This window comes from Melanaphis sacchari, unplaced genomic scaffold, assembly GCF_002803265.2.
Source record: "Melanaphis sacchari strain LSU unplaced genomic scaffold, SCAv2.0 Contig19_pilon_pilon, whole genome shotgun sequence".
Classification (NCBI taxonomy): Eukaryota; Metazoa; Arthropoda; class Insecta; order Hemiptera; family Aphididae; genus Melanaphis; species Melanaphis sacchari.
The window spans coordinates 40,666-66,682 of NW_020270975.1; the positions used below are offsets into that span (position 1 = coordinate 40,666).

Sequence of the window (26,017 nt, forward strand, 5' to 3'; positions counted from 1 at the left end):
AAATCGTATTTGCTATTTTTTCTATTCTAATTAAATTGAAAATATTTTTTTAACTAGTTCATGAGTTCATGTGTAATGTTTTTAAATTTTTAATTTCTTCATGATGACATAACGAAAACATACAACTTCAACGAATTCAATCAATTTCCCCTAACTTAAGTGTGTTTTTCCTTATATTTGTCAACTTTTGACAAATATTCGTCATATTATGAGTTCACCGAGAGCTAAAACTCATACAGAATTGTAAAATAATAGATGATGATGAGTTAAGTGATTTTAATTTTTGAAATACCCTATTTATTTATTTTTACAATTCTTGCCACGTACGTTTTTCAGTATTATTTTTTAACTTAAATATTCATAATATAATTTTCTTATGAAATTAATTATTTTCAGCTTATAATTAATATATTTTAAGTTAGTTTGAAAAATGTATGAAGTATGCACATTTTTAAATTTAATTTATTTTAAAGTAAAAAAATATTTAATTAAAGTTAGTTATATAGTTATGAATTTATGTTAATGCATATTTTTTTATAATAGTTATTTTATTTATTTAAAAAAAAAATTAAGTTTTTATTACTATTTTATAATGATTCACAAGATGTTTCGTCCAATTCATTAATTTAAAAATGACTTAAAAATTAAATTGTCAAAAATACAACAACTTAGTTAATAAAATATTTTGTAAATAAAATGTACCTATAATTCTCATAAATTCTGTTTATAATAGAAAAGTTATTGTATATAAGAATTTAAAACTGCATTTTTTAATATTATTATTATATTTGTTGAGTACACGTCGAATTAATATTTTTCTAGTTCGTCTGTTTTTTAACGGGGTATTGATATTTCTTGTTTTTGGATAATATTATTGAACTGTAATTAATACAAGAAATGTACAGAACGAATAGTCAAACTGAGCGAAGAAAAAAAAAAGTGGGAATGCAATTTATATTGTTGTTTAGTTATCCGTAAAAATAAGTGTACATGAATTGAACGAAATTTCTTGTGAGTGTAATACCTACATATTATAACTACTTAATTTTTTTTTTTTTAATATTTATGAATTCCAAAAACATACCGTGAAGGTGACTTGCTAACGAGCTCTCGGATAGATCGTCCAAGCTCGGCACAGCTGTGTGTGGTGGAGTATGGCTCGAGTGGACCTGGACGTGGTAGTTGTGGCAGTTGTGGTAGCTGTGGTAGTTGTGGTAGTTGTGGCAGTTGACGAAACCGGCGATGTGTTAGAAATTCGGGGAAATTAGTTGTTATATTGTAATTTTAAAGTTGCGATCGCAATGAGAGAGTGAAAGAGAGCGGGTCTGTCACGGCCAACGAATGAACTCGAAAGTTCTGCTGTAAAGGCAAAGTCGTGATCGCAAAGATAAATCAGAAGAGAGCAGGTATGCCGCGGTCAACGAATGAACTCGAAAGTTCTGCTGTAAAGGCAAAGTCGCGATCGCAAAGATAAATCAGAAGAGAGCAGGTCTGCCGCGGTCAACGAATGAACTCGAAAGTTCTGTTGTGAAGTCAAAGTCGCGATCGCAGGGAGAAAGCAGAAGAGAGTAAGTCTACCGCGGCTGACTAGTGGATTCGAATTGAAAGTCCGGAGAACGAGCTGTGCGGTTTTTAACGGCTGCGGTACACCGTCTCCACTTGCCGCTAGCGCCGTGGGGGCTCACGACCAATGAAAATGTTCCGAAATGTGCGGAAAGGCACCCCTGGGAGGGCTTTTGACTGTCGTAAGTAAACCCGTAAACGTGTGTAATGGTGTGTACACATTCGTAAATAAACGCACGCACACACGCACACTTGCACATATGCAAACACGCATATACGTACGCCTACGTATTCCTGTATGTATATATTCGTCATCGGGACACGCCAATCGCCAAAGTCCTACCCCGTAAATAGGCGTGTCGGGGGGCTGTAAGGGCGTTAGTCGAGCAGTTGAAAGACATGCGCGTAGGGGTTGCTGTTCCGAGCAAATGCTCGTGGGCGATCGTACGCGGGCGGTACGCCACCAGACGGCAACTTTAATTTAAAAAAAAAAAAAACGCGATCGGTGGCGATACCGTATAAAATAATATAATATTTTGGCGTAACAATATTATATCTTGCCCGCGGTTAAGAGCGCGAAATCATTTCGGGAAAAAAATAAATAATAATTATTTATTATAAATACGAATTTTTAACGGGAGACAAATTAAATTAAATGTATATATTATTATTGATAATGATATCGACGTTCGCTCGAGTCGGAATTAAATTAGTAGTCATTTTTCTGTACGCACAGAAAAATCTATTAGTAAATAGTTGTGTAGATGGTTTTATAAATGTATTGAAGATTAATCTCGTCGATTTAGCTTTTTATTTGTTTATTTTTGCGATATCTAAAGATGATTCGAGAAAAATTTCTATCATTTTAAAATTTTTAAACAATTAATTCGAAAAAAAATAATAGACTTACGATGACAACTGAACAAATAATCTAAATTAATATTAATATTGCTGTTGTTTTTATACCTATTGTTATTTTCTATACTATAACGAAATAATATACCTACCTACGTCGAAAGTCCGATCGACTGATCGGGATGAGATAATATTTTTTAATTGTATTATATGCGTCATACTTGATATATTTTGGAACACATCGACAGCCGTCAATATTTTTTTTCCGATTATTGTAATCGTGGTTATTATAATCATCTTCTATTTTTTTGTTTATGAATATTAATAATGTTTGTGTATATGTGCGTGTAAGTTAGTCAAATAATTGATATTAGGTATACCTACATGGCTACATCGTTTGTAAAATGTAACTGAAATAATAGTTTTATAAGTAAGCTATGAGTACCTTAAACATAAAATCAAATAGATAAATTTATAATAGAATAATAAATTCTTAATATCAATCATAAATCATATTATATTTAAAGATGGTCAATGTACATGATTTATTGTAGCCGGTTACAAGCTAAAAGTTAGACTAAACTAGTCTACAGTGCATCTATAGTTGAAATGTATAAAATACTTTGGAAATCGGTGCCAGGTTACAAGTTACAATTCAGTACTTTTAATTCAAAGTAACAAATTATTTAATTATTCAAGTTTATTTAAGTTTATTTGAGAAATTAATGAAACAATATGTTAATTATTTCTTATTTGTTTGTATGAGGGATTGAGAAAATATTTTATCTAAGTTATTATTAAAATTGACACTTATTAAAATATTAAATATTGTAATTAATAATATTTATAGTTAGAGCATACTATATAATTAAATATTTAAACACTAAATTATGAATAAAAATAAACAGAGTGATTCATTAAGAATGTTCACTCCCTTTTTTTTTCAATAATGCATATTCATTCAAAATCAGATTTCCGGAGTTTTTAAATTTATTATATTTTTAAATTCTTGAGTTTTTTTTTACTAGGTACTTTAATGGTATTCTGTAGGAAAATATGGAATTTATCCTTCGCAAACGATAATAAGTAATTAAAATAATATAATAATTTATGGTATTAATTTAAACTAAATACCTATTAAATGATTTATTAAAACATATATATATTTTATTATATTATATTCATGGATGTAGTCAGATACTCAGGTTACAACTTAGTGTGGATTTTTTATGTTTGATACAGGATATAAGTTATAATAACATAGCAGTCATAATAATTTATAAAAATTAAATATTGTGATATTTTTTACTTAATAATTTATTTTTTATATGGTTTAAAATTTATTTGCATATTGTTGATATTAATAAAATTAAAAATACGTAAAAATTATAGTTTATGATATCAAAATATTATACTTGAAAATAAATATAAATATGCTACTATTGTCCGTGTACAAATTATATTTGGTTGTAATTAATTTAATATTAAGTGTTTAGTGTTTACTAATATTTATTTGATTTACGACAAGGGAACTAAAAACATAAAAAAATAATTTATTCTAATATAAAGGAAAGCACTCAATAACATTGTAAAAATAAAATGATATAATATAGTTAATTAATTATTATCACAGTTTGTGAATACTCACTCAAAGTGTATAATGTATTTTGCACACATAATATAATATTCTAAAACCATAACGATATATACCAGAAGGAGCTTTTTCTCATACCATTATTCGAAGAAAGAAAACAAGGTAAAAGCATAATAATTTTTATTACAATAGTATTACAAACTTATTATTTTATAATATAATTGTTACAATGCTATCATATTATATGCAATTGATTATTATATTATATTGAGCTTATTTATTTTTATATATATTGCATATACAACATTATAATCTAACCTACATAATATAATGTACATATTGTACCTATATATTAAATTTTTGATGAAAATCCATAAAAATATAAGGTTATAAAATATATATTTAATGGAATGATATCAAACATTTTTAAAAACATATTTGTACAATTTATAATTTTTACTCTTGTGGTGAAAAAATAACATAAGTTAATAGTAATATACTTATATACTAGAACCATTGAAGTCGTGGTGTTTTCGAAACGATAGTCAGGACTCAGGATTATTATCGTTATTATTATTTATGACAGCGTATAAAAAAAGATTGTTTGACGAAGTCTGCTTACGAAGAATAGAAAATTGAAGTTTTACAGGTGTATATATTTTTTAAAACGGTATCATGCATTTATTTATTTAAATCTAAATTTTAAAATTTTATTTTAATCTAAATTTATTTAAATCTGCGTTATATTGTTGAAAAAACGTAACAAAAATTACCTACTCATATATATTTTAATTATTTTTCGTGAAAAAAGTAACACAATAAATATGGCTTGCATACACAGGACTTTCCAGGTCCTCGTTTTTGCAAATGATCGATCGGTATATAAAGCATACATATTATTTTTAATCTATAACCCGATAACCGAATTTTAAGATGGATCGATAGTCACTACTATAATACAGTGACTAGTAACTGGACCAAAGAGTATTAAAGTAGGTAGTGGTCGATCAACGATCGTATCGTAATAAATTTAATATATGTATATTAGTGACCGCCGTAATTGATTATGTATAATTTATTCAAAGTTTCAAATCCGTGAACCCATGGTGGTAATGTGCAGTGTTATTATTATTATACATCATTAAGAAGAAATCGCGCATTTGTTGGTTTAATCGAATAAAAATTTGTATAATTTATTCATCACTAATTGATTTTATGAATAGAGTAAAAGAAACATATAGGTATAAATATAAATTCTAAATATGGAGACGAGAACTAATTAACGGCTGCCTAGTTAAAAATAGGATTATTATTATAATTTTCAGTTAATAATTATTACGCTACTGTTGATTTCAAAAATATGTAAGAAAAAATTTTTATTTATCATCACCCGGTTAAAAAAATGGTATTTTTTATTGTTGCATATATACACGGATTGGGATTTTATAAAATTAAATGTCAACTGATCGTTCATAATGTAGCTTAACGTTTAGTTGAATTTATGTTCCCATCTCGTTTTATTTATCTTCATTATTTTTCTTTGAATGAAAGTAAAAAATGAATTTCCATGTTTTAATCTTATAGTTCTTACTCTACCCTACAGGCATTCAGAAAAAATAATTGATCATACACGAATGTCGTCCAAGACGATTAAATTAAATATGCAGAACATCACAGTATCATACATTATGAATATTTGTTGATACTTTATTTCTGAATGTTCACTTGCAAAATACTCTATCTTGAGTAAATATTATATAAATATAATTTTATATCCGTATACTTTTTATGCTTAACAGTTTTTTACGGTATTATTGTGATGACTTATATACATATATATATAATTCGTGTACGATAATCGGAGTATAAAACGAATTTTATCGTAACGCACGTATGACAGGGCAATTTCTGTTTTGCGGTATTATATTATAACATACTTGCACTATATAATACAATAAAATGTAATAAATATAACACACGTGTAATGTGTATATTATCTTCGTATAGTGTACCTAAGCGTTCTGACCACGGATATAGCACGTTTGTACACGTTACGATCACAAACGGCGCTGCCGACTTTATTATATAAAATTTTATTATTTTATTATATTATCGACAATAATAATATTGAAAACACACGAACTCGTCAGAACTTGGTGTCGAACATCTGGGTGGGGATAAATAGGATAGAACAATAATTTTATTGAATTAATAATGTTCGTACCGTATCACTCAAAAGTGTTGTAGCGGCCGTAAGTTTCTGATATCGTTTGAGATTTTCATTCTTCAATATTTAAAAGATGATGCTAAATGTTTAGTTCCCATCAGCATAACTGCACACTACCGATATAAAGTATTTATACTTTATACTACGATATTCATAGTTATATTGTTATACTTGTATACCTCACGTTTTCTAAAACCAATAATTTTGGAGTTTTTTTTAACAGTTCACAAAATTAGGAATTTTATCAATATTTATTGAAAAAAAAAAATAAAGTACTTAGAAATATAATCTGAAATGTCTAAAAGTAGTTAAATAAAAGTTAAATTAAAAAAAAATATTCTAACAAAAATATCGAAATGAGAAAATAAATATATAAATATTATTTGATAAAAATTCAATATTTATATAGTTATTTTTTTATTTTTTTTATTAAAACAAAAATAACAAAATCATTTTGGTCAAAAAGTGGTTTTTCATAAATGTTGTCGTTTTTATTTTTTATTTTTCCTGGTTATTTTGAAAAATTCTGGGAATTTTTTCTTTTGAACTCCCCAAAATGATACCAACTATCTATCAGAATTTAAAATTGAATTTAAAATTGAATCATTTTTACTGCTCCAAAATATCACAATAATTTTGAAATCTAAATCAAATAAACAAAACTAAACATTTTTGCGTGGAATATTATACAAGTTAGAAATAAAAGTATATTTTTTATGTGTACCTGGTACTTAGTTTGTTTTGAACATAATCATAAAATATATTGTCCTTCGTCGAATTGAATTATTTTTTCTTCATTATTATGATGTTTACGGGCTAGACATTGTCAATTGCGTCAAATGATTATTAATTATTTGACGCACGTTTAAAAATCGTGCGTCGCAACGGAACCATTATGTTTACCTGTAAAAATAATCATCAGTGTGTTATTGAAGTTCCTGTGTCACGGTTTATTTGTGGAAATTTCACAAAATGTACGGGATGTTATTAGAAAGCGTACAATACTTCATTCAGGTATTTATGAGTTATATATTATTTATTAGTAATTTTTTTTACTCGATTTTTACTTTTGGTAAGATTTTAGTTATTTACAATCCGTTTAGATAATAACTTTCTTATGTTGTTTGAGAAACTTATATAATTTGAGTAATTGATAATTATTTATTGTGTACTGACTTATTAACTGTAAATTAATCTAAAAAAAAATATTATAACGAGCCGTTTCGTAGTTAATGATTATACGAGTATAACTAATAAAAAATATTTTGAAAGCCTTTCCATGTCTAGTAATTTTTAATTTTTGGCGAAAATTTAAGTCTTTATAATTGCATAATATACATTTTTGAGTTGAGTAGAAAAAAAAATTAATTTTGTTGAAAACTGTTTTGTGTAGAAACTTCAGTTTTTCCCAAATCATTATTATTTTCCTCAATTATTTTTGAAAATACTGGAACATTTTTACGTAAGTCGCTAGGTTAGGTTAAATTTAATAATAGATTCAATTTGATCCGAGTCTTTACTTTCAAAATAAAAGTTAAAATTTTTTTCTATTGTAGTATAGAGTCAGACAAAATTATTTTTAAATTATTAAAATTTGACATAATTTAAAAAAATAAATATTATTCGTGATTATCTAATTAAATGGTATTGGTAATATATTGGTATATTTCGTGATACCTAACATATGGTTAATTTTTATCTAGTTTTTATATTTTCAATTAAATACATACATTTATATCAATATTATCCATTGTAAGTAGGTGAGTTCTCAGAAATATCTTCATCAACATATATTATTTTGAGGGTAGCCGCCACTCAAAACGTTTGATGGGTTATTAATATTTTTATTATATTATTACTTCTACACATTCAACTGTGTTTCATATCAAACTGCAGGCGCTTATGACAGTGTTATATTTGTATGATTAAATTACTATAGAATAGTATTGTGGTGAATCGTTATACCATTGTTTACCATGGTGGCCTAGATTTAACGAATGCAATAGGTTTTTCTTTATTTACTCAGTACTTATTCTATAAAATGTAAAAATGTAGACATTGAATTATATATTCACCAAAAAACGACATTTGCATAATACAATAAATATTAGACTTTATATTCGATGACATAATTTTTGGATATCATTTTAATAAATTAGAAAAATTCATCGTAAGACCAATAACATACAAATTTAACTTAAAATATATCTCAATTTATTATAGCGATTAGCACTGGTATATTGTTATTTTCCTGACATTTTTGAAATTACAAGATTTTCACGTAACCCTCTCTTATGCTTTTGTCTACATTCTACACTGATTTTAAGCAGTAAATTGCCATATCTCGGTGGATTTATGTATTCCGTGCCCGATCTCGTCACGCGTGACTAAAATTACAACTTGATTGTTATTTCCATTCAAATAGCGTGAAAATTATACTCGACTTGATGAGCTGATGTTTTCGATTGTTCAGAGAGTCCCTAGCCCAATAAGTAATTAACTACGAAAACTATCTGCCTATATTATGTGTAGCAATTTGAGTTTATTTCGTATAGGTGTTGATTTGATATATATATATATATATATATATATAATATATTAGTACATACATAACATAACTCGATAGGTAAATTAAAATAACAGAGTTTTTTATTATTTTTTTTAAGTCTACGCTAAACTTTTCTAATATGGATTATATTTTAATATATTGTATGATTACATTAAGTATACTATCTGCGGTCTCCGTTGTTTTAATCGACCACCGATTCATAAGCTGTTTTAAATTTGAATAAAAGACTAATTATATGTTATAAATAGATACATTTATATATATTTTATAATTAACAAGTTGCATTCACTGTATGAAATACACGTTACAATGTTACATATTGGTTCTTAAGTCATAATCACCTTTTCGTTGCAAATCTTCTAATTAAACATTAACGTTTAATTACCTATTCGCCCTACATAATATTTATTACATAATACAAACTTAAGAAATAAGCGTATAATATACGTGACGTTTAACATCTCACATCCACCTGCATCGTCTTTATAGCTTTAATTTATCAATGACAATCACTATTTATATATTAAATTAATAATAGCATTGACTATTAAGATTTGGTAAAATACTTTGAAAAAAATATTTTCTAGATAAATAGGTAAGTACTCAATTGTTTATTTATAATAACAATAATAACGTTTATTTTAATATGCAATACTCATTAAATATTTGTTTTGAATACTATTGATGAGTATTCCGAACATAATTGAATACCTCGCATTAATACCTCAGTAATTTCCATTAATGAATATTAATTTGTATAATATAGCTTATAATATAATGGTAATAAAATTAGAAGATCCTAAACTTTGTTACACTTTACGAATGAACAGTATTGACAAAGGATTTATATAATAACATTTATTAATTTATACAAAGATAGATATAAATATAAGTAAATAATTAAAATTAATAATTATTTAATCTAAATTATTTTTATTAACGTCAATATAAACAACATTATGAATAAATTATTAAAATATTATTATTTTAGGTAAAAAATAAAGTAATTTTATAAAAAGTAACGGTTAAGTTTGAGTTAGTAAAAAGTATTTATTTTGTATTTTGAAAATATCTTAAAAAAGTTATTTAAAAAAGTATTTTATTTATCTTTTATAGATTATTGTTTTAATAAGCTACAAGATTTATTATTTGATAAAATAATTATAGTAAATTATTTAATTATTTGGCTACAAATTTCAATAAAAAAGATTGTTTGAACAGAAAAAATATTGTTATTATTTTTATTTAAATATCTATAAAATTATGATGTATTGGTTTCAATTTTCAATTTAATATTTTTCAGTTGTAGTTGTTATAAAATTTTATTACACTAATACCTATTAAATATTTAGAAATAAATTAATATTTTGAATAGCAATAGAATAAACATGAAAAAAATTTAAAATAAAAAAATATGAAGGTTAGGTACTCAACTTTAATGCAATACCAATAGTTTTGTATTAAAAAAAATAAAAATAAAATACTAATTGGCACATTGTTAAAATAACACATGAATGAATTTAAATAATTTATTGTCTAATAAAAATTAAAAGTTGATGATTTGGTTTTTAATAATATTTCAAAAATTATTAAAAAAAAAAAAATATTTCATTTTTTAAAAAATGTAATTAAAATACGCTCGTTTTTGGTAAACACAATATTATGGTTTTTTTTTTTTTTTTGCACGCTTTTAGAAAACTCTCTCATTTATAAAAGTAAATAAGTGTATGGAATATAGTTAAAAAAAAAAATAATAATATAATTAGTGCCTATTGCGAGTTATAAAAATATTTTTACCATCAAATGTTGTTAAATCAATATAACATACAAACAAATTAAAATCAATTGGTTTTATTGCTTAAATATAATATATAATAATACAACATCTCTGATTTAATTTATTAAACGTATATTGCTATGGCACTTGATTTTATAACATAATAAAAACTATTTTATTATAATTCTATAAAATAAAATGTCTGATTGGTTACCGACAGAAATCAGTTACATAAAAATATTTTATGTACGTTTGAGATATAAAATATAATATTACGTAATCAAGTAATCCCCTTCTTCAATAAATCTTATAAAAAAGTGTCTCGTCCAGGATTTAGTTTTGTGAAAATAATGGTATGCCCGCACGCCTCTCTTGAGTGAATGTCAAATGTGTATTTTTTAAATCTTTACATTATAAGCGTGCTTAAGTATTTCGTTATAAAATCGTCTTTCATTGTGATTTCAAAACCTTATCAGTTAATTTTATATGTGCGACATAAGTTAATGTGGTGCACGTATGTGATATTATAACACCTAAATAGTATAATTTTGGAATATTGGAACAGTATTTTATAAACTTTTTTTTTTTAACGTTTAGTTCTATATTTTTACTCTCCATCTAGGTACTTATTCGAAATTATTGTATTTATTACATAAATATATTATTATCTTACTGTAGATATATTATATTTTTATGAAGTAAAGCATTATTTACGAGCTTAAAAGAAAAAAAAACGATTCATTGACATTTTTTTTTTTTTAAGTACTTATTTTTATATTATTGAGTTACTGTTGACATTTGATGTTCGTAGTTCTGATATGTTTATAATCTATATTAATTATCTTCGCTTAATGCCTATTTCAGCGTATAGAAAAAAAAAAACTGTTCAGTATTCATGTGTGCCACATTTTTGATTTTAAAATGTTTGATTCAATTGAATACTTGTATTTGTATTGCGAAAAATTAATCAAATAACTTACTAGCTGACAACTGCGACCAACTCGATTTTATTGATATTATTTGTTTTAATAGAATTTCATATTTATGCTTTACAATAGGCCTATGACAGGTCTGTGATTAAGACATCATAAATGTATACAGATTGTAGGGCGTATACTGAGTATAAAAATAATACAACAAATTAATATATCAGTGTAATAAAAATTGTATCTATACTTTATGTTAACACATTTCAATATACAATTTTGTTATGGGGAGGTTGGATTTAATGCTTACGATCCTGAATATTGATATACTCGTACGGTGCACGTTGCTTTTAAGACTCGGTTTGATGCCAGCACAAAATGAGTCTTATTACTGAATGCGCGTCAATTACACGTAATATTATTGTTCACGCCATAGCTCGAGTACGGCGAGAGCGCTTGGCGGGAAGTGGTCCGATTGGCCCGGTGCAAGTGGTACGTGTTCAACACACACCAGATATATCCGGACGGGTTGATGCCGGAACTGGCGGCCGCCGCCGCGCAGCTGCTCACCGATCCGACGGACGGTCGCGGGGCGAATGTCGAGCCGACCGCCGAAGGATTTATGCGGTACTTCGGCCGGTGCTTCGTACGGTTTTTCAGCAACCTGGGCTACGACGCGCCGATCCGGGCGACGGGCAGATATTTCTGCGAGTTCCTCAAGAACGTCGACAACCTGCACCTGCAAATGCGGTTCGCGTATCCGAAGATGAAGAGTCCATCAATGTACATGTCGCACGTGGATCGCAACGGGTGCGTGCTCGTCTACCGGAGCACTAGGCGCGGCTTCACACAGTACTTCATGGGTGAGTACCACATATATATATATATGTATGTATATGAATGTGTGTGTGTGTGTGTGTGTGTGTGTGTGTGTGTGTGTATGCGACGACGATGAGAATGCGTACAATAGCGATCAGCCAAGGGTAGACGGAATCGCTGTGGAGGTATGTGCGTGGTGGAGGTATATTTGCGTAGATAGCGAACGAAGCTCGTAGTTGTCGCCGTCGTGTTTCAAGGGCCCGTACGATCCGGAGGTAGTGGTCGGGCAGTGGTAAGAGTGTGTTAGGTTAGATAATTTGACCTATATTACGCGTTGAATTATAGGCTGTGATCAATGATCATATTATTCAATCGCGTCGTCGTCACTCTACGGTTTTAGCGTTTTATTTATTTTTTTTTTTTTTGTCGGGCAGTGTTACTCGACGATTAAGTTACATTTTTATGAAGAAAAATAAAATAAAAAATATCTACTCCATGTATGATAATTACGTTTTTAATAAAAATTATTCGTTTTGGATAGCAATTAAATAAAACTTAAACATTTAAAATTTTAGATTTTATTTCAAAAGCGTAATTTATCAGAAGTCAAAACATAGATTAAATATACATATACATGTATATTTATATAAAAGTATCCAACTAACCTTTAAATATGAAAAATTAAGTTGTTTTTATTTTGTTATCTTAATTTCATTTTTAGCAAGAAATAACAAAATTCACTTAAAAAAAAAATCGAATAGACATTTAGTTTTTAATTTTTTTGAAGATCTAGTTTATGGTCACATTTAGCTTATCCGTTTAGTTTCATGTGATTATAATATTAGTGTTATTGAAATGTAATAAATAATAAAATGCTATAAAATTTTGGAAAAATTCGCTCACAACTGCGTTGTACCTAAATAGCCTATACGAAACGCCGCGTATTCATAATAATTATTATATATTTTGTTGAATTGCTTACTCAAAACATATCACACTATTATGGAGCATCCAAAAAGTGTACCGAGTATTTCAACGTATACAGTAATTACGAAGAGATTAATCGTTTATTATTATATTCAATATGACGTTATGTGATGTAATTTTAAAAGTAGGTACAAAAATAAAAAAATAAAAGTTTCAATTTTATTTTTAAATCATTATCTTCTACTACACCACATACTAATTTAACGCAATCATATGTCAGAAAAATGAAAAATATTTTATTTATTAATTTTAATTTTACCTATTGAATCACTACGATTTTGAACGATTAAAATGGTAACCAATTACATTCGTTTCCCGAAACCATATAAGTGTAAGAGAAAAATAATATTGTTACATTTACAGTTCAGAATATGGGAAGTATGATGAAATATTATAATATAGGAATCCCTCAAAATGTATTTCAACATCACTTTCAATTATTTATAGCACATTAATGGTCATTATATTTTACTGTAGGAACGTTGTATAACTTAAATTAAATATAATTTAAAGGTATACAGCGAAATATTTTTATATAAGAAAAAAATCATTATATTATAATTATATGCAGTTTATTTTTATCGGTTGAAGGAACATGTGGGTCTTTAATTTCAAATTAAAATAAAATTGAATTTTCGTTATTAATTCAAATGGTTTAATTGAATATTTGTATATATATAATACATTTTTAAATTTAACTTTGCATCAAATTAATATTTACATATATATTATACAAGTATAATATTGTACCAACGTGTAGGGTTTCTGGAAAATTTTCACAACGCTGTACGAAAATAAAACTAATTTATTTTTTGCGATTTAGTTACACGTTTAATAATAATATGACGTCGAGTACACAATACGACATACAATAATAATACGTACATTCACATATTTGAATACAATTTATCAAGAGAAAAATATCCAGTTGCAAGTAAGTACCTACGCGGTGATGTGTTTATAATATTTCGTAGTATTTCAATGACGGCTGCCATTGCGGTATAGCATTTATATATCAATATAATATGTTGATATTATTCGTAAAGCCCGGCAAGTATAATATACTAGCTTTGGCTTTTTGTTATAATAGTATATAATCTTGTCTCATATCCGCTTTCCTGCGTGCACACATCGAATCCGATTCGACGACCACCGTAATTTTTTTATTGAAATTAATCTGGATATTCCATTTTCCTTTTGTTGTATTTATATATATATATGTATATATAAACACACATACGCCACCACAGAGCTTTAGCGCCCGCCAATGCACTAACGTCAATACATAAAGTTTTAAGTTTATCCGATGATAGCTATTATAACGTGGAACTGTCTGAAAAACATCTGTTCCCCACGGTGAGGATTGTAAAAGCAACAGGATGATTGACGGTCTGCGGCGCACCGTACACTGCAGTTTTATAACGATATGCCCGCTAAATCAATTTGTACACCCGCACGCGCGATGAAGATAAGCGGAAGTTGAAACGGCGATAATACAGTGATATTCATACTATGTGGGAGAGTAATATTAGTTATACCAAAAGTCTCGGCAAAATAATTACTATTGTTATACGGTGCTGCAGTATCGTGGATTGAGTCCCAAAACAAATGCATTTGGCGTGCACATCATCTCCGGCAATCGTTCAATTAAACTTTCGCTGTCGCCGGAAAAACACGCCGCAACTGCAAGCGTTGAAAACGTTAAATAACGAATTTTACCCTAACCAATTTTATCGTCCTGTCCGTACTGTCATAATCCATAAACTTTCAAAGGTCGTCCGTGGAAAATCAAATGCACGCAACGCAACCAACCCGTTGTCAGTATAATACATTACATTATCGTGCACTTGTGCACCGGGTAATCCATTATTATAATATAAACGCCATACACGCTCAGAAATGCACTTACTTCAACATAGTATGTGTTTGTAGTGTTTGTAATGTTCACGGAGAAACTTTTTAAACCTTTGCAGCAATATTCAATCAAACTCGTCAAACATACAATCATGTATTTTTATTATTGCCATTATTATTTTCCATACTTTTTATTATTGTAACTGTGGTGTAGCGTAATGCGTAAATAATAGTGATTTGATGTAGTCCGTATGCCTAACTTTTGGGAAATTATATGAAACGCTTTTTTTGAAGGGCCTGTAAAAATATGTCGAGACTTTATCACTAAACAATAATAATATTTATTTATAAATTAATACGTATATAATATTATGTGCGTATCAACGCACTACCTCGACCGCGTCTTGTAATCATGTAAACAGTTAACGATATATGTATATATATGTATGTATATTATAAATAAAAAACATATTACAGACCAATACGCAGGGGTATATTTTAAGTTTGAATAAGAGAGAGAGAGAGAGAGAGAGAGTGAAAAACTAAAAGCATTTACATTTTTTTTTTTTTTTTAATTTAACGACTTATTGAATTTTTTTTTAACAATAACTAATATTTTATGTTTAACGCTAATTTAACAATTTTATTATTTTGAATTTATTACTATAAACACATGAAATAACAAGGATAACCAGTTTTATTCGATATGCAATTTGACATATTATGTAGGTATCTAACAATGATGTATAGTTAAATAAATATTTGTTGAGCGATTAATATTATTTTTATGTTTGTTGAAAGTTTATTGTAATATTTTACCTATAGATTAAGATAGATACGCGAGTAAAAAAATATGGAAAATTCTATAACTTAGAATAGTGTTGTAATTTTGTTTTGTGTTGTGTTTAAATCATTCAATGATAAAAACATATAAAATCTGTTGATTAATGGCGTTGGCGTACAGGTTATATATTTATCCTATTCTTAACGAAGTCCGATTTAGCTATATAAATTAATAATATATTATGTATACATGTTATATCAACTTTGTACATTGAAATTATTTTATAAAGATAATATTTTTTCAACGTCTGGTTTTTGCTCGAGCCCGACTCATTACTATGTAATGTTGCTTTCGACAAATATTTTAATAAGTCCGAACATTTTTTTTTATTTCTATTGTTATCACATCGCCTAAATAAAAAGTATGTCAGTGAAAGTTTCACCATTTATACAGGCTATAGATTGTTGAAAAATGACTGAAAATTAAGTTTGGAAAAATATTTGATTTGTCTAGATTTTGATTAACATACAAAAGTAATCGAATACTTGTACTTGTCAAAATAATTAAAACCCTTGTAAATTGATCGCACTCACAATATCCAGCACTCGTAGTATACTCGTATAGGTAACGAGCAACGGGTATAAAAATAACTCCGAAACTCTTATTTTGCAGGGCAACTGGACCAGATCGCCGAGGAGGTTTATGACACGAACCTCAGAATTCGCGTGCTACAGTATGAAAGTACATCCACGAGCACGGTATCTTCACACCTTTCGGCGGCAGCGACTGCGGCGGCAACGGCGGCTGGTTTGCAGAACGTGCTCGTCAAGTACCGGTTGGACTTCGACAACAGCGCGTTCATCGACCAGCACGCGGCCGTGCATACTTTCGACCGAAGTCTACAGCTTCCGTCTATACCTATAGGGCTGCTGCTCCGGCTTTTCCCATTCGGCGTCGTCATCGACCAGGACATACGCATCATGGACGCCGGCGAGAAACTGCTCAGCGTGTGGGGTGCGCGCACGGCCGAAGACGTTCGCGGTCACCAGTTGGTCCAACACTTGGTGCTCAGGCGACCTAGGGACATACCGTTTACGTGGACCAACGTGAGTACACCCGTACAAACACTAGATTCATACAAGATATTACATAAGTACAAATATATAATAAATAGTGACTTGACGAACTTAAAATTATTCAGATGCGAGAAACTTATTCTCCACTACTGTACCTATTCAAATCTACATTATTCACATATTTTATCCTTAAGCTACTCTAATATAAACACTCGAATCACTTCCTTACTTTGTGATTACTTAATTACTTATACAGAATCAATCTTTGACATCTCTGAGTGGCCTCCTCTCAGATTTTTTACCTAGATATTTGAGGAGGAAATTTTGTGGCAGTATTAGTATTTCCAATTACGAACAAAAACTTTTGATTTTTCTACGCATATACTTTCTTTTTTTTTTTTTAAACTGATATATTGAAATTAAAATACGTAGTTTACTTAAGGTGCTAGCCAGAATACTATTTTATATAAAAAGGAGATCATAATGTCTTTTTGAATATTAAAATCGATTATTATAAAACATTAATATTTTTTTAATAATAATTAAGGTTATGTATATTTGTATCTAAAATATAAAAAAAATTTGTATACACGTAAGTAATATTGAACTAATTATTATCTTTTTATAAAATGTTAAGTGTAATTTATTTACAACTTTTGTAACTAGAAAAAAATGTTAACAGAAAGACTAAAATTGAATCTACATACCTAATAGTGTATTATATTACATAACAGCACGTTCTTTAATCGTTTTTACCATAGTATGTAGATAATACTTTTGCGGTCGACAATAAAACGTAAGTTTTGATGACTCGATTAACTTAATATTATTAAATATTGAAATATACAGTCACTAAATCAGAAAATAAATAAAAATAGACAAATTTAATAAACTTTATAGTTATTTAGCACTTCTAACGGATTCCACAACTTTACGAGTAACTTACCCCTCAATATAACTCAAAGTAAAATACAATCACGAGTTTCTAAACAAAATATCCACATAAGTGAATTATTTGAACGCATTTCTTACAAAAAATATTTCTTTTGAACTTTAAAAATAAAACAAGATCTAAGAAATTCAATTTCTAACTGTGTTCTTTTTAACCCAATGACATAACTTATAAAAAAAACATAACTTATTATTTACGCTATTTTTTTTTTTTTTTTTGTGAAATAAATTTTTCCACTTTTTCGCTTTTGCTGTTTTCTTGGTAAACACACACATCTTATACATAATTCAACATGACCATATTATTATATTCGTATGCCAATATTGTGCAGTTCGATTGATGTTAAATCGGAATAAAAATTCTTTGACATGCATTGAATTTGACAGGTTTTTTTTGACTGACTTGATTTATTCAGTATAACATGAATCGTTTTAAACTAGTACTAGAGGAGATAATTAAGTACTCGTTTTATCGTATTATTGATATTGACTTTTGCTTTGACAAAAATAAATTCAATTTATATTATGATTTATGGCACAAAAACTGGGTGACTAAAAATCTGGCTATATAATATTTATTTTTAATTAAGTAACACCGTTAAATGTGAAAATAAAATATTAATTTTAAAATATAAAGTTCATAAATTTATACGCGATTATATATTTATATAAACAGTCTCGTTACGTTAGGTACTTATACGTGACTCGTTGAAATGGCGACGGATTTCCAACCGAACGGATTCACAAAATTGACACGAAATGAATTAAAAACAATAATTTTTATCGTCCATCATTAACATATAAATTGCACGAAGAGACACGACTGCCTGACAAAAACGATTCAAGTCCACCACTGCGATGATGTGATGAAAATTGACGTCTCAGATTCAACGCGTGACGTCCGCACTGGTGATCATAATAATATTTATGAAGTAATTGTGAAACTCATTTAGGTAGTTTTCAAGGGACAATTTTCATTAAAAAAATGTGATCGTATATATTATGTTATTACACGTTTTATGTTTTAACGCAAAAAATTACGGCGTTCGTGTAGATTTCGGGTGGCGGTGGTTATGTGGTAAACGAGGTTGGTTGAGTGGGTGGTTGGGATAGATTTGATTTAGTTGCCAAGTTAATCGGAATGATAATTCTTTATTCGTTTCGACATGTGTTTAATAGGTATGTCGTACTGACGCCACTGGTCGTGGTTTTTTACATCATTGCGTCAATGTGTGCTGTAAATTTATAAACCTTTTCGACGTTTTTGGACCCGTTGAATGCGTTTTAATTATAAAATTAAAAAAAAAAAAACGAGTGCACTCTGGTCTAAGCGAAGTAAATTTTGTGACAGCATTATGTTATGTTATGATGATATAAATGACAATTAAATTCATAATTCGACCCAGAAACATTTAAGAAAAGTAGAGATAATATTATCATCATTATACAATAAAAAATAATTGTTAAAATCTTTTGATACACTCCTCACACATTTAAATTATCGTAGTTTACTATTTTGAACTCGGGAACTTATATCCGTTACTTATAAGCTACATTAGTTAGTGGAAGTTGTTTTTAAGTACAGTAACCAAACTGAGCTAAATTAGTCAAAATTGATGGCATAGAAAGACAATATATGAGTATATTATACTTAGTAGTAAGATTTCATTGAAAAGTGAATTATTTTTGGAGTGATTTAAGACATTAAATTCTAAGTCCATAATTTATTTTGTGTAACAGTCAAGTACTTGAAAGGTTAAAGGTGGTACCTATTTTTATTTTGCATTTTCTGATGTTTCTTCAATTTTTAAAGCATTTTTTATTCATCGTTTTCACATAATTTTATTAATTTTCAGCGCATATTTAAAATAAATTGCGCGAGATTATAATATATAAATTTAGATATTCAATATTCGAGTACTATACCTAGAAATGATGTTTTCATATTATTAGCTTTAATAGTTTTTAGGTATTTTTCATCCGTATATGATTTCAATCGTACTATTTATGTTTGTTAACGTTATACCCATATAAAGCATTTTTTGGATGTGATATATTTACCGTTTTTTTATTTAAATAAAAAATAACTATGTAAGAGATATCACAATAATCGCATTTATTCCGAGAATACTGTTTATTTATTGCACATGCTTAATTTTGATGCTTTACTTCTATGTTAATATTAGTTAAATTAAGATAAAAAAGTGTTAAAAAATTATAAAAGTTCAACTATCATCTTCCTAACACTTGCGCCCCCCATTTATAAAATTTAGATTGTTTATTAAGGACAGCATTATTGTGTTGGAAAGGCATTTCTTGATAGTTTTTAAAGATTTTAATTCAAAATTCAAGTTATACTTATAATAATATTATGAAATACCTAATAATAATTTATTATAAAGTATATAAATATAGTTAACATGATTACTTGATATTATTTTACTTATTATCTATAAGTTATATTTCGTTTAATTTATTTATTTTTACTATTTATTTGCACCCACTGGGATTTTTCAGGAAATCATAATGTAATAGAAAAATACATAGATCACAGACATCATAGTAATATTATTATTTTGAGTAAATTCATCAATCCATCATTTTAGAATAAAAATAATTGTGATATTTGTTTTGTTACCGTTTCACAAAAGATTTCGTTTAATATTCAGGTAATATTTTAAAAGTATAACTGTTATCATTTTAATACAAAATTATTATAGAGAAAGTATTTAAAAAAATAAACCTGCACACTTAAAATAAACATCAATTTGTTATTATTGTTTGTCCGTGGTTTATTTCAATACAATTTTGGAAATTAACATAATCATCGTCTGAATTGAAAAAAAATAGTGTATGTTTTTATTCAAAAACTAAAAAAAATATATATCTATTATGATTTATGATGTATATTAATATATTTATTATTTTTAAATTTAGTCGTCTCGATAGCTTTACTTGTACAGAAATAACAATAACAAACTATATTGTTTTTACGACAAAAATGTATATTTTAATAATTATTAATTGTTAGTAATAATGCGTACTAAAATATTATCAATTTTCCGACTGTATTTGAACGGAATTGGAAAGTGAGGAAATCAAAACTATTACTTAATATCTTATAGTAACCTCGACGGGTTAACGAAATTTCATATTAATTCGTACCTACTAAATATAATTATTAATTATCTATACGGTAATAAAATATATTATATGATTTTGTCGTTCAATAAAGTTAAAAAAAAGTCAACCCTCCATCCATAAAACCGTCAAGGTAATATAATTCGAAATCGTATAGATATATAATTGTAATTTTATCAGCAATGTATCATAGTCAGACTGTAAATACTAATTATTAATTAAATTGATTTGTATTATTGGTGGATGGTATTCGTTAGTATAGCACTATTTCCTTAATTTATAAATAATATATATTATTTAGCTATACATACTATATTGTATTACTTATGGATGCCGGAATTCTATGTCTGGAATTTCTGTCATTCGAGTAGATACAATAATGGTTTTCCTAGTCGACGAGAAATACTATTTAGATGGCGATAATAATATATTCGTTTCAGTGTATCTACGCTACTGTAAATCGTTGTCGAAACGTCTGCAAAATAATCGAAATTTCCAAATGGTGTTCCGTATAACGACGTCGATATAGTGTAATTATTGCGCTCTAGTATAGCAGCGCAATATCGTACACAACTATAATGCTGTCGTTTGTGGACGATTAACCCAACAATATTCCGGACAATTATTATGCGCAATCATATGCATACATAGTATCTGGGTTCGACCAACATTCGAGTCTAAATTTAATACAACACTGACTGTAGATGTTCTGTCAATGTCCTGAGACGACCGCCGCACGACGTTTTCGTGAACAATTACTTTTCATTAATAGCGACTTGTCTGTTCATCTCGAAATAATATATTACAGTAGGTATATTATTGTGGTGAATATAATACATATTATATACCACCGAACGTGTTTACTCTTCCGTTTTTTTTATTACATAATTAAGTGACCTGTTACAATTTGAACAATAAGCTCAAGTGATAATTAATACAATGACAGACAGGAATAACTGATTGAAGAGATCGCCCAGTGGAAGAGATACTTTATTGAGAAATAGTAGTTTCACATCATTTACACACTTTTATATTATACAAGACTAATTTGATCTGGTTTTAATGTGTGATTCAGATAGAGGGCAACTGGCTCAAATCATACATCCTATTTATTTATTTATTATTTAGATGAAATTGAACAGGAATAAATTAACGTTGAATTACTATTCTAAATTTTAAGATTTATAATACGTTACTGTAATTCGTAAATATAATTATCTTACAATAAATTAATTTTTGTTTAAAAATTAAAATTAACTATCTAATTCTATAATTTATTATATTTTGTATACGTGTCATACCTAATTATGAAATCATTTTCAAAACATATATTTCAATGTCTACAGATAATTATTTACATTTTCAAAAAAGTTGTATGTCTATAATGGTGGTCTGTGCTCTAAAAGTTATAAAGCTAATATTACTACATATAACAAATAAATTATTATTTAATATTTAAATATTATATTTATAGTATTTTGAGATCACACAATTGATGATAAATAATTTACATGAAAATAACAATACTTTGTGCTTATGGATAAGTATTGATTGTAATTGGAAGTATTAAAGTTAATGGGCAAACATGATGTAAATATAGTAAAGCATGAAATTAAAGAAAAATAATAATCGTATAAGCAACTATTTACTATGTAGAAATTTCATTAAAGAAATCGAATACTCACGGTGAACTTTGTTTGAACAGTAAATTATAAGTCAAATGATTCGTCTGTCGGAGTTTTAACCATAAAGAAAATGGAACGATCTAAAAACTTTTAAATCGAAGAAAACATTTTCCGAAATGACCAATACGCAGTAAAGGGATGTGTTTTGGCAGATAATATTTCATGTATAATAATTAATAATATAGAATATATTTTTATGTCACAAAAATTAGATTAGTTTTGTAAATTGTTGTAAAAGTACTTATACAACAATACGTAATTAACAGCTAATGTTAATATTATTTTAGTTACAGTAATAATCTATGTTTTACTTTTTACCATAATATATTATTATGAATCAAACTATGTAAATGTAAGCACGTAGTTTCAAATATGTTACGATATGCTATTATCTTTTCAAGTTTTAACACAATTTATTTATTAAATATTTTTTAGTTGATGTATTTGGCATCCGTGACCTTTGAACTTGAAGTGCTACGTGGAACACATGCTACGATGCCCGAAAAAGAACTTATTTCAACAAAAGGAGAAAAAAAATCAGTGAGTCCGTTACCAGCCACCTTGGATAGACGGGGTAGTTATGGATCACGGAGTATACTTCTCAAAGGGCAGATGAGACACTTCAAGGAGATTGACGTGGTCGTGTTCTTATGTAGTCCCGTGTGAGTAAATTGAAAATATATATTTTTACAAACTGAACTTCAGTTTTTTGTTAATTCTCTAGAGATGTTTTTTAAAAAAACAGAAAGTGTATATTGCATATTATGTTAAAAAATGCTAAATCATAAAAGTGCAATCGTATAAAAGCATAAAATTCAAATACCTAATGAATTGTCTAATTATTTTATAACGTCTTTATGCTATAGACGAGAAATTGTATAATTAATTTCATATTGGTTTAAAATGTTTTTGTTATCATAATATGTTTAATACAATGATATAATAATTTAAATTATAAATAATTTTTAACTAAATAAATTACTTTTATAAATATTAATTACAAGAATTTAAAACATACTAGAAGTTAAATTTTTATCCATAAAAAAATTATTTAATGATATTTGTTTTAAAAATGTAATAATAATACTCTTTGAATAGTGAGATATTTATACATTTTGTTTGTTGAGTATATATTTACCTAGTGATTTTTTGTTAGTTAATTTACTTTATTTTTTAATTCAGACAATCTTTCAGATTGTATTTGTTTATAATATATATTTTTAATATACGAGTATTAAGCTCTTAGAAACTAAATAAATACATCCGGGATTTGTGCACTCATAAGTTATTAAAAATATATATTTATCGTAAAATATAATTAATATTTATTATATTTTTTCATGTAATTACCCAATTAATAGGAATAATATGATTTTTGATAAAAATATCGGTAATTTTTATGTTCATAACGAAATATTGTGAATTATTTATAATTTAAAGGTTGTAACTAAAATTGTTTAGTATAATAATAAATTTAATAACATATTCATCTTGATTAGTTTCTCTAAAAAATAATAAAATGCATTTTAAAATATTATAACGAATACGTTTGGAGTATAGTTGCTATATTTTTAAAGATCACACAGCGTTTATAAATATAATCATCAACGGTTCGTCGAATTAATTATTATTTTACGTTAAAAATTATCACTATTGTGAAAAACCATCTTATTGTCACAAAAATTGTGTTGACGTTTTATAGAGTGTGTATATGCTTTAATTAATAAGTTTTAACGTAAGTGTAAGATAATATGAGTAATACGAGTCAACAAATTTGATCTTGTTTGTTATATATATAATATTATTATGTACTGAAATGTATTATTGTAAATAATATTAAGAATACACGTCTAATCTCTTTTTTTTAACATAGATATGGTAATGACTAAACTCTGTATATTAATTATTGATTGCAGAGTGAACAACTTAGATGAATTACAGGCTATGAGTCTATTTATGAATGACCTGAACTTGCACGGATTGAGCAGAGAGCTGGTACTGGCCGGCTGGCAGCATTGTTCCAGGTAAAATAATACTATCTACCTAAGCGTGATTTAACAAGCATATATACCCCATTTTTTTATATATTCATTTAAACTCAGGTTTTTATATTTTTTAATTATGCTTAAGAACAATATTTACAATAATTTTAATTGTTGTAATTGTTTGTACGATTAAAAAAATGCTCTCTATAGATAATATAGAATATTTTTAATTTAAAGTGAAGTAATTAATTTAGAATTTTTTTTTTTTTACATTACCTTAAGGAGCATTAAAAATGGTTTGATATTCAACTATGAGTGTAGTTTATGGTTTAATTGGGCCTGTTAGTACTTACAAAAATAAAAGTAAAAAATTAATTGTACTTTTGTATGAAAAGTTGAAATTTTTGTGTTTAATTTTATTTCAAAAATAAAAAACCGCAGATACTGTAAAGTTTTTCATTAAATATTCATCATAGCATTACTAGACATACTATAATTTTTAAAAATTGTTGTCACTATATTTTATATATATATTTAAAATTTAGAACTTTTATTTTTATTTTTTAATTGATATTTTTTTTAATTCTAGCCCAAAGATAAATTAAATGTTATCAAATTTAAATTTGAAATTTATCTCCTGATTTTTTTTTTCAATTGACAATTAATCTATTGTACTCTAAATTGAAGTTTTTTGATATTTTGGAAAAATTGTAAATGCTTCTTAATTGAAACTTAAATGAGAAGTTTTTAATTAATAAAATGTTTGCGTAAATGATAATATAGTCCCCTTTAAGTAGTTATAAAAAAATGTAATTAGTGTACAATTTTATTATTCGCACTAATTGGGACCAAGGGGATTTGGATAATCAAATAATGATTAAAAAAACAAGTACAATGAACATGTGTTTAATTGTTTTAAATAATTTAAAATAAAACTAATGTACTTCACGATCAAGTATAATATGGTAAAATAAATATGTATGTCTGTTAATAGAAGCGGTAATATAATGCATTTTAGTTTAAATTTAAATTTAAAAATATAAAATAAAAATACATTTTTTCTCCGAAATTTTGTAGTTTGAATAATTTACGCACCGTATGATTAACGTATGCATAATTTATATTCCGTAGTATTATTGAATCTAATATTTATTATACTCAGACGATTTTAACAAACTATATAACGCTAATAGATTAATTTTAATTACCATAATTTTCTAATCA

The 26,017-nt window shown here is 27.1% G+C and overlaps 1 protein-coding gene across 2 annotated transcripts in view; it reads left to right on the plus strand.

Annotated features, from left to right (window-relative positions):
* Positions 1-842: 842 nt before the first annotated feature.
* LOC112592993 (soluble guanylate cyclase 89Db-like) overlaps positions 843-26,017 on the plus strand; it is a 32,875-nt gene continuing 7,700 nt past the window's right edge. The window contains exons 1-5 of one of the 2 annotated variants that reach the window (XM_025337180.1): positions 843-1,745; positions 11,948-12,374; positions 16,628-17,061; positions 23,244-23,470; positions 24,725-24,832. In XM_025337180.1, the coding sequence (XP_025192965.1) occupies positions 1,707-1,745; positions 11,948-12,374; positions 16,628-17,061; positions 23,244-23,470; positions 24,725-24,832 (1,235 nt within the window). In that variant the 5' untranslated portion in view covers positions 843-1,706. Of the gene's footprint in view, positions 1,746-7,084; positions 7,254-11,947; positions 12,375-16,627; positions 17,062-23,243; positions 23,471-24,724; positions 24,833-26,017 lie in introns of those variants that run through there. The other variant, XM_025337179.1, reaches the window with a different exon arrangement.